Source organism: Mustela nigripes, chromosome 15 (genome assembly GCF_022355385.1).
Source record: "Mustela nigripes isolate SB6536 chromosome 15, MUSNIG.SB6536, whole genome shotgun sequence".
Lineage (NCBI taxonomy): Eukaryota > Metazoa > Chordata > Mammalia > Carnivora > Mustelidae > Mustela > Mustela nigripes.
Genome location: NC_081571.1, coordinates 84866670 through 84880896, shown reverse-complemented (window position 1 = coordinate 84880896; position 14227 = coordinate 84866670). Strand labels below are relative to the sequence as shown.

Sequence of the window (14227 nt, the reverse complement as noted above, 5' to 3'; positions counted from 1 at the left end):
GAGACGCAGCGTCTGATGGGAAGGGAGAGCTCTGTGGGGAAGGCTCGCGGGTGCCAGGGAGCCAGGCCACCCAGGGATTTAAAGGAGGTCTGGAGGAAGTGAGGAGAAACCCAGAGGTTTCCCCCTGCCTGAGGGCCTGTGGGGATGACTGGCAGTGGAGGCTTGTGCCTCCGAGGCTCCTTTCTGGCTCTGCGTGTCCCAGGCCTCCCTGCCGCCCATGCCTGCTGCAGAGGGAGACACGGACACTTCCGGCTCAGCGGCCCCGTGGGCCCTGCCAGCCCTTGACTCCTTGGCATTTCTCATTCATCTCCTGCGGACAGTTGAACAGTATTTGGTTTAATGAAAGTTTAATCCAGCTTTTGGTTCACAGCGTACAAGGCACATTTCATTAGCTGAGCTCTGAGCTGCTTGGAGATGGGCTGTTGCCCTTTTTGGAAGACCTGCCCTGCCAGCCAGGCTTCCTAGCCGTGTGGGGCTATGGGGTGGGCCCTGATCTCCCTCGGGGAGCCTGGACGCTCGGCCCCCAGGGTGGCCTTATCTGTGGCATCGCCCTCTGTCAGAACGGCCCTCTCACAGAGAGGCTCGGAGTGGGGTTCCTATTCTTGGGCTGCCTTTCCATCCACCCCAAATCGGGAGCCGCCCAGGCAGCCCCGCCCCTCCGCTCCCTGCCCAGATGTTGGGAAATGGACTCTGGCGTTTGCGACAGAGCCTGAGCCCAGAGAAGACCAGGCATGCAGCTGTTTTCTCCTGAGCAGACAGTGTGGCCGCAGGGCCGGCCGCCCCGGTGGGGGTGGGGTGCTGCCCGCCTCAGCAGATGCTGGGAAATGACTCACGGAGACTCGGCGGTTTCTGCGCGGGTCCCAGAGGAGGCCCTGTCTGAGCCCCGGGCGGCACATCTGGGCTCTGGGAGGATTGGGAGGAAGGCAGGAGGTTGGCCTGTCGGAGCTTATAGATAGATCCGCTCCGTGTTCGGCAGGAGGGTTTCTTCTCTCTCTGCGAGAGTTCACTTGAGCTGCTCCCAGCAATTACCGAGGGAAAGAGCCTGCCACTCTGGCCGCCCTCCGAGGGCCTCCAAGCGGATGCGACCGCATGCATTAATCTTCTTCTGTCACACAGCAGTGTTTAAGGCAAGCCAAGTCCTGTGGGCTGCTTTTCTCTTTATTTGGAAGGAGGGTTCTGGAGCCCCGAGGCTGCGAGTGGGGCATGAGTCATGCATCTGACTGCTGCTGACCTCGGCTGGGGACAAAGCGGGGCCTGTGTGGAGAGAGACCCCGGGTTATGGCGCTAATGGGAAGGAAGGGGAGGCAGTGGCTGGGCCCCCTCTGAATTCCCCAGAAAGGAGACATTGTCTGGCCCAGCACATGGAGAGGGGCGGGGATGGGAGAGTACCTTGGTTTCCCTCCTCTCTGGGAACACGCTTCCGACTCCCCAGCCGCGAAGAGACAAGCACGGACTTCCTGTTGACCCGGGACGGGGGTGGGGCTGACCGGATGACCGGGTCGGTGTGCCCTGGGGTGGGGGCCCTCAGCAGAGGGGTGCCCGCTGCGCTGAACCCCACGTCGGCCCTCCTGCCCCAGACAGATGTCACCGCCTCCCTGGGCAGCCTCAGCTCCCAAGTGCAGGGACATGGCTGCTCTGTGCTGGGACACATTTTGGAGAAGGCAGGACTGCACGCCAGTCCTTGCCCATCGATGACAGATGGCACTGGCAGCTTCGTGGTGTTTCCAGTTGAAAAGGTGTCTCTTATCTGCTGTGTCAGTTATCCATCATCTAGTCTGTAATGCCACATTGGGAGTTCTCAGTGGACGGCTACCCTGAACGCAAGAAGGGGGGCGTGCCTAGAACATGGGCCATAGCGCCGCCGCGAAAGCACACGTGCCTGACTCTGAGCTGCGCCGACAACTCAAATGTTGACAACGAAGCAGGAGGTCGTTTTGCCGTCATGTGAGCCAAGTTTGTAGATGCCGGTGAGACGGTGTGTTGGTGGGCGTGTGGGCCGAATCTGTCCTCACGTTCCGGATGGTCGCACCGTGTCCCACACCGGAACCTTCCGGCGGCGAGCAGCCTTGAGCCAAGCACATGCCTGGCGCGGCGCTGCTCTGCGACAGGTGGGCAGCCGGGCACTGGCCACTCTGCTCCGGGCACCGTCAGGGTTGGGACAGGAGAGTCCCGCAGATGTGCCCGCTCAGACCTCAGGCCTGCTGGCAACTGACGTTTAATATATGTATTCGGAAAGTGATCTATGACATGATATTAAAGGAAAAAGTGAACGGTGTATGGGGATATGTAATGGAATCCTACTTTTATTTTTTTTTTAAGATTTTATTTATTTATTTGACAGACAGAGATCACAAGGAGGCAGAGAGGCAGGCAGAGAGAGAGGGAAGCAGGCTCCCCGCTGAGCAGAGAGCCCGATGCAGGGCTCGATCTCCAGGACCCGGATCCCGGGATCATGACCTAAGCTGAAGGCAGAGGCTTAACCCACTGAGCTACCCAGGCACCCCGGGATCCTACTTTTATTGTAAAAATATCTGTTTCCATCTGTATCTACTTGTGTTCTATATTCATAGATCTTCAGAGAAAAAAGTCTAGCATGTACCCTGTAATGTTAATTCTGGTTTTCACTTTCTGACATTCTTATGTATTTTTAAAATTTTGGTTTTAAAAAAATGGCTTTATTGAGATCTGATTCACATACCCTGTAAGTAACTATGGCGGGTGTGTAATTCTGTGGCTTTCAGTACGTTCGGAGCTGTGGCCGTCAGTTGTGGAGTATTTTCGTGACCCTTCACTGCCCGCTTCCTGTGGCTCCAGCCACTTTCTCTCTACGTACTTGCCTTTTCGGGGGAACGTGGAGTCGCACTGTGTGTGGCCTTTTGTGGCCTGTCTCCCTGAGCACCGTGGTTTCAGTGTTCGTCCGTGACAGCAGGCGTCTGAGCTCCACACTGTCCGGTTCGACCCACCCCACTTTGTTCATCCGCGCCGGCTCTGCTGATGGACATGGGGCTTGCTGCCGCTTCTCGGCTGCTGTGAGTGCAGCCGCCAGCTCGCAGGCCACAGTGTCTGTGGGGGCGTGCGTCCCCCCTGCTCTGGCTGTTTCAGGGAAGCGCTGCTGTTGCCGAGTGGCCGCACCGCTGTGCTCCTGCAGGCTCTGACTTCGCCACATCTCACACTTGTCACCCTTATTTCTAGTTACACGTTATCAGAAGCATTCTTGTTCCTGCATGTTCCTTTTTTCAGCCAACAGTTGAGATCATGAAGGAGTAAGGCAGCACAGGGAGGTTCTAGGAACAGGCACCTGAGTGTGATTATGAGTCAGGGCACCCAGGGAAGCCGTGTCTTCCTGGGGCACCTCGCTCAGGGGGGCACCTCGCTCAGGGGGGCACGGACGAGGTGGGGTCCGTGGGTGCGGGCGTCCGCAGTCGCAGCCTGCGAGGTCAGGCCCGTGCTGTGTCTGGGACTCCGTCGGCCCCTCCGGGCATGTGCTTGCCACCCAGGCTGGGCTTCCTGCTGCCACGACTCACATGTTACGTGACTCCCTGTGGTCTGGCTCTCTCCTCTGGGCTCGGGTGCCACCTTTGTGTCCTATGGCCTCTGGGGGCAGCCTTGCCCCGAGTGGCACGTCTGAGGGTATGAGTTGGGGTTCTGTGTCTCTGAAGATAATCCGTGTGTGGCCCATGTGTAACACGGGGTGATCTGGAGACTGCGATGACCTCGCAGCTCGTGTTGGTTGTGTGACTGTGGAATTAAAGGAATCAAACCCCGGAGAGGCTTGTCTGGGGTGGGGCCCAGGGACCCGTGTTTTCTAAAACCCCGTCCCAATGGTTCTGCTTCACGGCCTGAGCGAATTACGTCTGGCTCCGCGTGGAGAGTAGAGGAGCAGAGCCCCATGCGCGCGGATGGGGTCCCGGGAGGTGTGAGGAGAGAGCTCAGACAGAGCCACACGTGGCTTTCCCTGGAGGCGCCTATGCCTGGACAAATGTGTGGGTGTGTGGCCTCCGTGTGAGGCCTGCGAGGCAGTGCTGACGTCTGCACGATGACGGCTTGGTGGCATGGCACTCTCTGCACCCTCGGACCCTCAGGACAGCAGGGTCCCCACCCCGCCCCCGGCTCTGGTCTTGCTCAGTGAGTGAGCGGCACACACGCAGCCATCCGGTGTTTCCAGACGCAGTCCTGGGTCCAACACGCTCTGCTTTGCCGCACGGCAGCTCCCTAGTGGCTCAAATGCCTTCCCCTTTGCGGCTGCTTTCTTGGCTGTTGTCCGACTCACTGTGGCCTGGTCCTTCAGGACCCCAGGCCCCTGCCTGCCTCACGTGCTTCTGGATTATTCCTTCCGGTGCCCCAATAGCCCTGGGCCCTCAGGGGCCACCGTTGACTCTTCTTCGCAGCCGGCAGGTCCGCTCTGCACACTGCCGGTGCTGGGCACTGTGTCTGGACCGGTGGGCTCAGGCGGGTCTCCTCAGTGACGGTTCACATCCTCTGTTCCCACCCGTCCAGGCCAGCCCTCAGCTACTGGCCAGAGGAGACAGGTCGCCTTGGGGCCCCGGCACCTCTGTGCCCCCGTCTGTCCGCAGGTCAGCCTGCACGGCCACGGACTGTGGACACGTTGCCTCTTGACGGGGGGCTGACTGCTCTGCCTTTTCCGTATTTCGAAGGCCTGGCCCCCCTCCTCAGCCACTGCCTGGCGTGGGCTGCACCCAGCCCCTCCGCTTGGCTCCCTCTCCCTGCCTGGCCGCACGAGCCGGGGCTGGGACTCCAGCAGCCTGTCTGGGCCATGGTGGGTGGGTGGAGGCCTGCCCGTGTCCTCCGTCTATTTTCCTCATGGGTAGTGCCTCCCTCGGGCCCCGGGAAGGGTCCACGTGCTCTGTCCATTCTGGGCTCCCCAAGCCTTGCTGAGCTGATCCCGAGGGACAGAGTCGAGACGCGTGTGTGGCACCCGCTGGTGATTTTGACAGATCACGTGCCTGTATCTGAAGACAGCGGACTATTGCTGCTGAGGCAGGTGGCGGGAGACAGACACATGGGTGACCCCATGCCATGGCACCAAGAGCACGTTCTGTGGGGCCGTGGCACTGGTCAGAGGGAGAGGCCCCGTCACCTTGGGGCCCCAGAGAAAGAACAGTGCTTTCTGACGCTGACCGCGGTGTGCCCTCTGACCTCAGAGATGCTCAGATGTGGTGGGGAGAGTCGTCTCAGGACCGGCTGGAGTGCCCCGCCATCCGTGTCCCTCGCAGGGTGTTCCATGGCCGGGAAGCACACTGTCCCCTTCTCCGCTGTTACTCCAGCCTGGCCAGGACTGCGTGATCTTCCTCCCCTAACCAGCACAGCATACCCCGTTAGCTTTCCCGACTTCAGACCTTGGCCATGGCATGTGTGGGAACGGGTAGGGTCAGAGGGTGCCGCAGGGAGTGGCGGGCCATCCTGTAACCAGCTGCAGCCGGTCGGAGGCCCTGCCCTTTCCAGCAGGTCTGCTCTCTGCACACCTCACAAGTGGACTCAGCCTGGCCCAGCCAAGCAGCTGGGGGCCTGTTTGTTGACCTTGACTGGGGTTTGTGGTTCATGTTGGGTCTCTGTGCACGGGGATGCTGGTGTGGGGTCTGTGTGCAGGGTCAACCCGTGGCCAGGGGTCCTCTCCCCAGGGACAGGTGCAGACTACAGCCCAACTTCTGGGGAAGGAGAGCAGTGGGGTCTGCACCTGGCAAGCCAAGTTGGATGGACGCACGTGAAGGGAGGCGCACCCGCACGTCCCATGTGTCCTCGTGGTCCTGGAGTGTTGGGTCCAACCCGGACACACACAGCGTACTCATGCTCCCTGCGCAGAGCTCTCTGCCCGCAGCTGATCACTCCGGGTGATGGGCCTTGGGGCCGAAAGTGGGGACCACATTTGCACCCCAGCAAGCAAACCACAGTTCCGCATCGCACACGTGAGACCCGGCGTGGCGTGTTGCTAACACACGTGGGAGCATGATTCTGCGTGTGCGCCCGAGGCTGGTGCTCAGTGGGCCGCCCCACACTGGCCGGCTCACTTAACGGAGTCCGTTCTGCTTGCTTCTCAGCCCCTTCTATGGAGAGGACTTCTACTGCGAGATCCCTCGGAGCTTTCGGCACCTGTCCTTTTACGTCTTCGACAGAGATGTCTTCCGCAGGGACTCCATCATAGGTGGGTACTGAGATAGGTCTTGTCTTGTTCTCTCTTCCTCATTCTGTCGTGCATGTGGCCTCTCCCCCAGCTCTCTGCCCTGAGCCCAAAGCATTCTCAGTCCGGGTTTTTGGCTGCGCTGAGCAGCTCTGGGAGGTGGCAGTGGGTACCTGGCTGGCCTGGCAGTGGTGTCCCCCATGCCCTGAATGGACTTCCTGAGCCCCCCGTAGCTGCCTGAGTGTCCCCCAGCCCGGTCAACGTGTAGAGAACTTCACAGCACGAGCTCACGAAGAAGGGCTTCAGAGTTCTCCTTCAAAGTGAGGTTACAGTGACCACCAGGCCTGTTCCCGGGTGAACAGGGTGACCCCTGTTCCCAGGGGTCAGTGTGCAGAGGACACCCCCCTTGAAATCCCCAGACTGCACCTGTCCCTGACTCTTGACAGCCCTCCGTGGGGATTGGGACGGATTGAGGTGAGACGTGTGAAGGTGCCGTGGAGTGCTCCTGGAGAGGGAGAAGCGGGGTGGGGCAGCAGAGCCTGCGAGCAAGAAGGTGCCTGGGTGTGGGCCCCGCTGGGCACTCACGTACACCACCACCTGCACGGGGCTCCGATAACGCACTCCCAACACCAGGAGGCCTCTGCCTCTGCCTTCTGACTTGGGACTGCTCCCACAGCGATGAGCTCCGGCTCGACCTCTGTCCTCTGTTGCGGAGGACCCAGCCCCTGCCTGTGCTGGTGGACCCACAGTCTCTGGGCTGAACCTGGAGCTCCACAGTTTTGTGGGGTTCCTCGGCTGATTCTCAGTCAGAAGAAAACATGTCTGAGTGCACTTAAGAGGTGCGGGAGCCTGTTCTCTGGGTGCGCTGGGACTATGTCACCGTCCTGTCCTGCAGGCGTGTCTTCAGCTGAACAAACTGGTGCAGACCAGCCAGACAGTTGTTAGGGCTCACCTGGCGTTCACACCTGCAGCCAGCCAGGGTCTCAGGTCTTCACCTCGCTTTAGATCGCGCACTGCAGACTTCACTTAGAGGCGTTGTTGGTTGGCGTCGTCGGCTGAACGTGGAGGCTGATGGGAAGGGAGAAGTCCAGGATGTCTTCTCGTTACGGGTCTGCACCACCAGGTGGACGATGGGTGCTGGGACGTACACAGGACTGGAAAACGGTGGGGGTGGTCCTAGTGGAGGATGAGGTGGGGGAGATGGGGATGACATGGTGAAGAATGAGTTACTCATGCCAGGACAAGATACCGTCTCCTACCAAGAGCAGAAACCTATCATCACCACGTACCACCCTCTACCCATCATGCACCGGCAGCCATTCACCCTCCTGCACCATTGCTACTCACTGTCCGCCCTCCTGCACCACCAGACCACCACCATTCACCCTCCTCCTCTTCACCACCCGCTCCACCATTACCTACCGTCCATCGTCCTACATGTGGTCTCCGCATCCTGCACGGTCACGTGACACCGTTCTCCAGCCTTGTCCTGCGCCTTCACCCACCAAGTCTGTTAACCACCTTCCACCACTGTGGTGCACCACTTCCAGCCAAATTTGTCCCACCACCCAAAACCCACTTGGTAAACCCATAAAGCTGCACTTACTCAGATCTGTTCTAGCCCCAGGCACACACTGTGCACTTTTTTGGGGAATGGAAGCATGTGACTAGGTTTTCTTCCGCCTGAAGAGGGTCACTCTGCACAGTGCTGGACAGTAGGGCAGCAGATACCAGCCCAGGTCAGGGAGGCCCTTTTTCTGCACCTGCTGGTTGGGAGGGAGCATTCTTCCTGCTGCACGAGAAGCTCCTCTTACCTTGTGTCTCCTTTGATGGGAGCCTCCTTGAGCATGTGCCCCCACGCCTGCGCTCCTAGTGCAGCAAAGGTGGGTGTGCTACCCATGACCTCTTCATCCCTGGGTGGAGGTTTGGGCTGTTTTTAGCGATTGCAAGACTTCCAGCAACGCTCTTCTGCATCTTTATATTGACACGGGATTTCATTCCTCTTAGAGGATACCTGAGAGGCAGACTGCTGGGGTATCTGCAAGATATGGAGAGATGGCAGAATCTGCCACCCTTTGGCACTGGGTTTAATTGGAGCTGAAGGCAGTTGAGAATAAGCAGACACAGGAGAAGCTCTCCAGCCTGCCCAAAAAGCAGGACATGAGTTTGCGCAGAAGTTAACCACAGGGACCAACCTGGAGCCCTGTGGGGCTGGCGGTGACACTGGAGGGGTCTACGTGACCCACCTTTGTCTGCCACTGGCCCCTTCCTGCAGTTTGTGTCCTGGAAGCCCAGTGGCCTTTCCTTGGTCTGTCCCTCGTCTCTGAAAGTTTTTGTTGTTTCTGGTTAAGATGCTACAGAGGTGCAAGTTCTGGCTCACTGCTGAGTTCCCCGCCCCTGGTACATTTGAGACGTGCTCATAAACGTCCCTTGTTCTCTTGTCAGTCTCCTTTTGCAGAGTCTGAGAGAAACTAGAAGGTGAGAGGGAAAACATTTTCCCTCCGCTGCTGTGCGTGTTGACTTCTGTTAGGGACTAACAACCTTCTCCCGAGTGGCGCGCCATCCTGAGCTTCCCCGGCCGCATAAGCGTCTCGGGAGCCACGCAGCGCTCAGATTGTCCGTTTTTGTTTTTAACCCACTTGTGCTGTCTTGATGTGTGTAGTATCTCATTGTGGCTTTTATTGCATTTTCTTTTTTTTCTTTTTCTTTTTCTTTTACTTGAGAGAGAGAGAGAAAGAGAGGGAGAACACAGCAGGGGGAACAGTGCAGGGAGAGGGAGGAGCAGACGCCCGCTGAGCAGGGAGCCTGACACTGGGCCTGATCCCAGGACCCTGGGACCATGACCTGAGCCAAAAGCAGACACTTAACTGACTGAGCCACCCAGGTTCCCCAAATCCCTACCCTTTGTTCTCAATTCCTATGCACATTCAAGATGAAAAACCAGATAACAATACTCTACTACTATGTTTCATCAAAGAGGAAACCCCCTCTGATTGGAGTACCAGCTCTGTTGTTAAGCTCTCCCAAGCCATAGCCCAGGACGACCCCGTTAAGAATTGCTGGGCGTGTCACGACACACGCTCCAACCAAATACAAAATGCTCCCTCCTCACTCCTCTCTGCAGTCACATCGTCCCGCAGACTAAGGTCACATGCGATGCCTCTAACCCAGCACCGCTGCTTCTCCTCCCCAGCAGTACCCTCACCCCGCTTGCTTCAGCCTCCTCTCCCTGTCTCGACGTTCTTCATGCCCATGATTTCATTTCTTGTCTAAGATATGCCCACCTGGGACCTAGTGTGGTCCCTGCAGATGTACTAAGTCTCACCTTTCGCTACAGTCTGTCAAGCTGCAGCCACATCTCGTGCACCTGCCCTCATGCTGCCGCCCTCTGCCAGGTCATCCCAGAGCAGAAGAGGAGTCATGAAACTTACTAGTAATGCTTGGGTTCACTAATCTCCAGGGGAATGATTCACAAAAAGCCCTGTCATTGGAATCCTGGGAAGAGCTTCTGCTCTAATCAAACCAGGGCTAGGTTCTAGCCTTCCTGTGGCCTCGATAAACCTCACATTGCACGACCCCATCTTCCTTCTGTGCCAGTTCTTCTTTCCAGTCATCAGTAGCACCACTCTGGACGATGACGCAGGAGCCAGTCAGTCTTGCTGTGCTCCCACGGCAGCCCCTTAATTACCTTCCCACTGGCAAACCCCTGTGGAAAAATAACTAGCCATATCCTACCCTTCAAATGCGTTAACGCAGTGCGTGCTAGGATTCGTAAAAATCCATCTGTGTATCTTCTTGCCCACACACCACACAGTCCCTCATAGAACCAAAAGGGCTTTAGGTATGATAACTGCTAGAATTGGCCATAGGCATGTTGGCCCCCTAGGAAGAATTTGCTTGATGTGAAACTACCCTGTGTAATCTAATAAACATCCTAGAAGAATTATCCCACTATACTGCTTCAGCCCTACAAGACTCCACAATTATTCCTGTGTTCCCTTGCTTCAGTAGTCCTCGACGATCAAATAGCACTGCCAGTCGGCGGAACAAGGGGGCATCTGCTGTTGCTGATAGTCTCATCGTGCCTCGAGAAATACTTCCTCCCAAGATGAACTAGGTAATTTTTATTATACAAGCCTCGTAGCTTCACAATATCAACAACCCCACTGCCAGTGAAATGTGAAATCACAGTAAAAGTTATCTACTGTTGTCCAGTCTCTTCAGATGGTTGTTTGGCAAAATAGGAAACATCCTTCTGTTTGGACTGTGGGGGTGACTGGCTGGCGCAGGCGAGCATGATCTCAGGGTCATAGGTTCGAGTCCCAAATTGGGTGTAGAGATTACTTAAAAATAAAATCTTAAGGGGTGCCTGAGGCTCAGTTAAATGTCTGACTCTTGATTTCAATTCCGTTCGTGACCTCAGGGTCCTGGGATTGAGCCCCACGTCAGGCTCTCCACTCAGTGGGGAGCCTGCTTTCCCCTGCCTCTGCCTGCCTCTGTGCCTACTTGTGATCTCTCTCTCTCTGTGAAATAAATAAATAAAATCTTTTAAAAAAAAGACCTGATTTTTAAAAAAATTTATTTATTTCAGATGGGGTGGGGAGGGGCAGAGGGATAGAGCAAGAGAGAATCTTGCTCCCCGCTGAGCAGGGAGCCTGATGTGGGGCTCGATCCCAGGACCCCGAGATCATGACCTGAGTTGAAGGCAGAGGCTTAACCCACCAAGCCACCCAAGTGCCCCAAAAAATCAAGTCTAGAGAAAATCTGGACTACAGTTCTGTATGGTACTATTAATTTTGGTATTAAGCTTCTGATGCCGTATAAAATACTCTTTCTAGGGGTGCCTCTGTGGCTCAGTTGGTCAAGCATCAGATTCTTGATCTCAGCTCAGGTCTTGATCCCAGGTCATGAGTTCAAGCCCTGCATTGGGCTCCATGCTGGGTATGGAGCCTAAATATCCAGCTTGGTTCCAGAAGATGCTTCTTTTCCTCTTCTTCCACTTGCACGCTAATTATAGTGACCCGGGCTTCTGTATGTACTGCTCCACCCCTATGCCCTGCGATTCTTGTTTTAAAAAATTAACATATAATGTATTATTAGCCCCAGGGGTACAGGTCTGTGAACCATCAGGCTTACACACTCACCGTAGCACACACCCTCCCCAGAGTCCCCAGTGTCCCATCACCCACCACCCTATCCCCAGCCCCACCCACAGGCAACCCTCCGTTCATTTTGTGAAATTAAGAGTCTCTTTTGGTTTATCTCCCTCCCAATCCCATCTTGTTTCATTTTTTCCTTCCTACCCCCCAACACCCCCACATTGCATCTCAACTTCCTCATATCAGGGAGATCATATGATAATTGTCCTTCTCTGATTAACTAATTTCGCTCAGCATAATACCCTTTAGTTCCATCCATGTCGTTGCAAATGGCAGGATTTCATTCTTTTGATGGCTGCATAGTATTCCTTGTACATATCAACCACATCTTCTTTATCCATTCATCTGTTGATGGACATCTAGGTTCTTTCCATAGTTTGGCTATTGTGGACATTGCTGCTATGAACATTCAGGTGCACGTGCCCCTTCAAATCACTACATTTTGTATCTTTGGGGTAAATACCCAGTAGTGTGATTGTGTGTTGTAGGGTAGCTCTATTTTCCACTTTCTGAGGAACCTCCATGCTGTTTTCCAGAGTGGCTGCACCAGCTTGCATTCCCACCAACAGTGTAGGAGGCTCCCCTTTCTCCTCATCCTCGCCAGCATCCATCATTTCCTGACTGGTTAATTTGAGCCATTCCAACTGGTGTGAGGTGGTATCTCACTGTGGTTTGGATTTGTATTTCCCTGATGCTGAGTGATGTGGAGTGTTTTTTCATGTGTCTGTTGGCTATCTGGATGTCTTCTTTGCAGAAATGTCTGTTCATGTCCTCTGCCCATTTCTTGATTGGATTATTCTTTCAGTGCTGAGTTTGATAACTATTTTGGATACTAGCCCTTTATCTGATGTGTTATTTGTGAATATCTTCTCCCATTCTGTCAGTTGTCTTTTGGTTTTGTTAACTGTTTCCTTTGCTGTGCAGAAGCTTTTGAACCTGATGAAGTCCCAGTAGTTCATTTTTGCCCTTGCTTCCCTTGCCTTTGGCAATGTTTCTAGGAAGAAGTGGCTGCGGCTGAGGTTAAAGAAGTTGCTGACTGGTTTCTTCTCAAGGATTTGGATGGATTCCTGTCTCATGTTGGGGTCCTTCATCCATTTTGAGTCTATTTTTGTGTGTGGTGTAAGGAAATGGTCCAGTTTCATTCTTCTGCACGTGGCTGTTCAATTTTCCCAACACCATTTATTGAAGAGTCTGTCTTTTTTCCATTGGACATTCTTTCCTGCTTTGTTGAAGATTAGTTGACCCTAGAGTTGAGGGTCCATTTCTGGGTTCTCTATTCTGTTCCATTGATCTGTGTGTCTTTTTGTGTCAGTACCATGCTGTCTTGATGATGAGAGCTTTGTAATAGAGCTTGAAGTCTGGAATTGTGATGCCACCAACTTTGGCTTTCTTTTTCAATCTTCCTCTGACTATTCGAGATCTTTTCTGGTTCCATATAAATTTTAGGATTATTTGTTCCATTTCTTTGAAAAAAAAAATTGATGGGGTTCTGATAGGGATTGCATGAAATGTGTAGATTGCTTTAGGTAGCATAGATATTTTCACAATATTTATTCTTCCAATCCATGAGCATGGAACGTTTTTCCATTTCTTTGTGTCTTCCCCAATTTCTTTCATGAGTACTTCATAGTTTTCTGAGTACAGATTCTTTGCCTCTTTGGTTAGGTTTATTCCTAGGTATCTTATGGTTTTGGGTGCAATTGTAAATGGGATTGACTCCTTAATTTCCCTTTCTTCTGTCTTGTTGTTGGTGTATAGAAATGCAACTGATTTCTGTGCATGGATTTTATATCCTGACACTTTACTGAATTCCTGTACAAGTACTAGCAGATTTGGAGTGGAGTCTTTTGGGTTTTCCACATAAACTATCATATCATCTACAAAGAGGGAGAGTTTGCCTTCTTCTTTGCCGATTTGGATGCCTTTTATTTCTTTCTATTGTCTGATTGCTGATTCTAGGACTTCTAGTACTATGTTGAATAGCAGTGGTGATAGTGGACATCCCTGCCGTGTTCCTGACGTTAGCAATGGGGTTTTCCCCCATTGAGAATGTTATTCGCTGTGGGTTTTTCATAGATGGCTTTGATGATATTGAGGTATGTACCCTATATCCCTACACTGTGAAGAGTTTTGATCAGGAAGGGATGCTGTACTTTGTCAAATGCTTTTTCAGCATCTATTGAGAGTGTCTTGTGGTTCTTGTTCTTCCTTTTATTAATGTATTGTATCACAGTGATTGATTTGCGGTTATTGAACCACCCTTGAAGCCCTGGAATAAATCCCACTTGGCCGTGGTGAATAATCCCTTTAATGTACTGTTGGGTCCTACTGGCTAGTATTTTGGTGAGAATTTTTGCATCTGTGTTCATCAGGGATATTGGTCTGTAATTCTCCTTTTTGATGGGGTCTTTGTCTGATTTTGGGATCAAGGTAATGCTGGCCTCATCAAATGAGTTTGGAAGTTTTCCTTCCATTTCCATTTTTTGGAACCGTTTCAGGAGAATAGTTGTTAATTCTTCTTTAAATGTTTGGTAGAATTCCCCTGGGAAGCCATCTGACCCTGGGCTCTTTTTTATTAGAGGTTTTTGATGACAGCTTCAATCTCCTTACTGGTTATGGGTCTGTTCAGATTTTCTCTTTCTTCCTGGTTCAGTTTTAGTAGTTTATACATCTCTAGGAATGCATCCATTTCTTCCAGATTGTCAAATTTGCTGGTGTATAGTTGTTTATAATATGTTCTTATAATTGTTTGTATTTCTTTGGTGTTGGTTGTGATTTCTCTTCTTTCATTCATGATTTTATTTATTTGGGTCCTTTCTCTTTCTGTTTTGATAAGTCTGGCCAGAGGTTTATCAATCTTATTAAGTCTTTCAAAGAACCAGCTCCTTGTTCCGTTGATTTCTTCTTTTGTTTTGTTTGGTTTGGTTTGGTA

The 14227-nt window shown here is 53.2% G+C and overlaps 1 protein-coding gene across 3 annotated transcripts in view; it reads left to right on the top strand.

Moving 5' to 3' along the window:
* RASA3 (RAS p21 protein activator 3) overlaps positions 1–14227 on the top strand; it is a 113511-nt gene that overhangs the window by 47609 nt on the left and 51675 nt on the right. For 2 of the 3 annotated variants that reach the window (XM_059377857.1, XM_059377858.1), the window contains exon 3: positions 6057–6160. The exons of the other annotated variant lie outside the window; for it this stretch is intronic. In XM_059377857.1, the coding sequence (XP_059233840.1) occupies positions 6057–6160 (104 nt within the window). The remainder of the gene's footprint in view (positions 1–6056; positions 6161–14227) is intronic. 3 annotated transcript variants of the gene reach the window in all.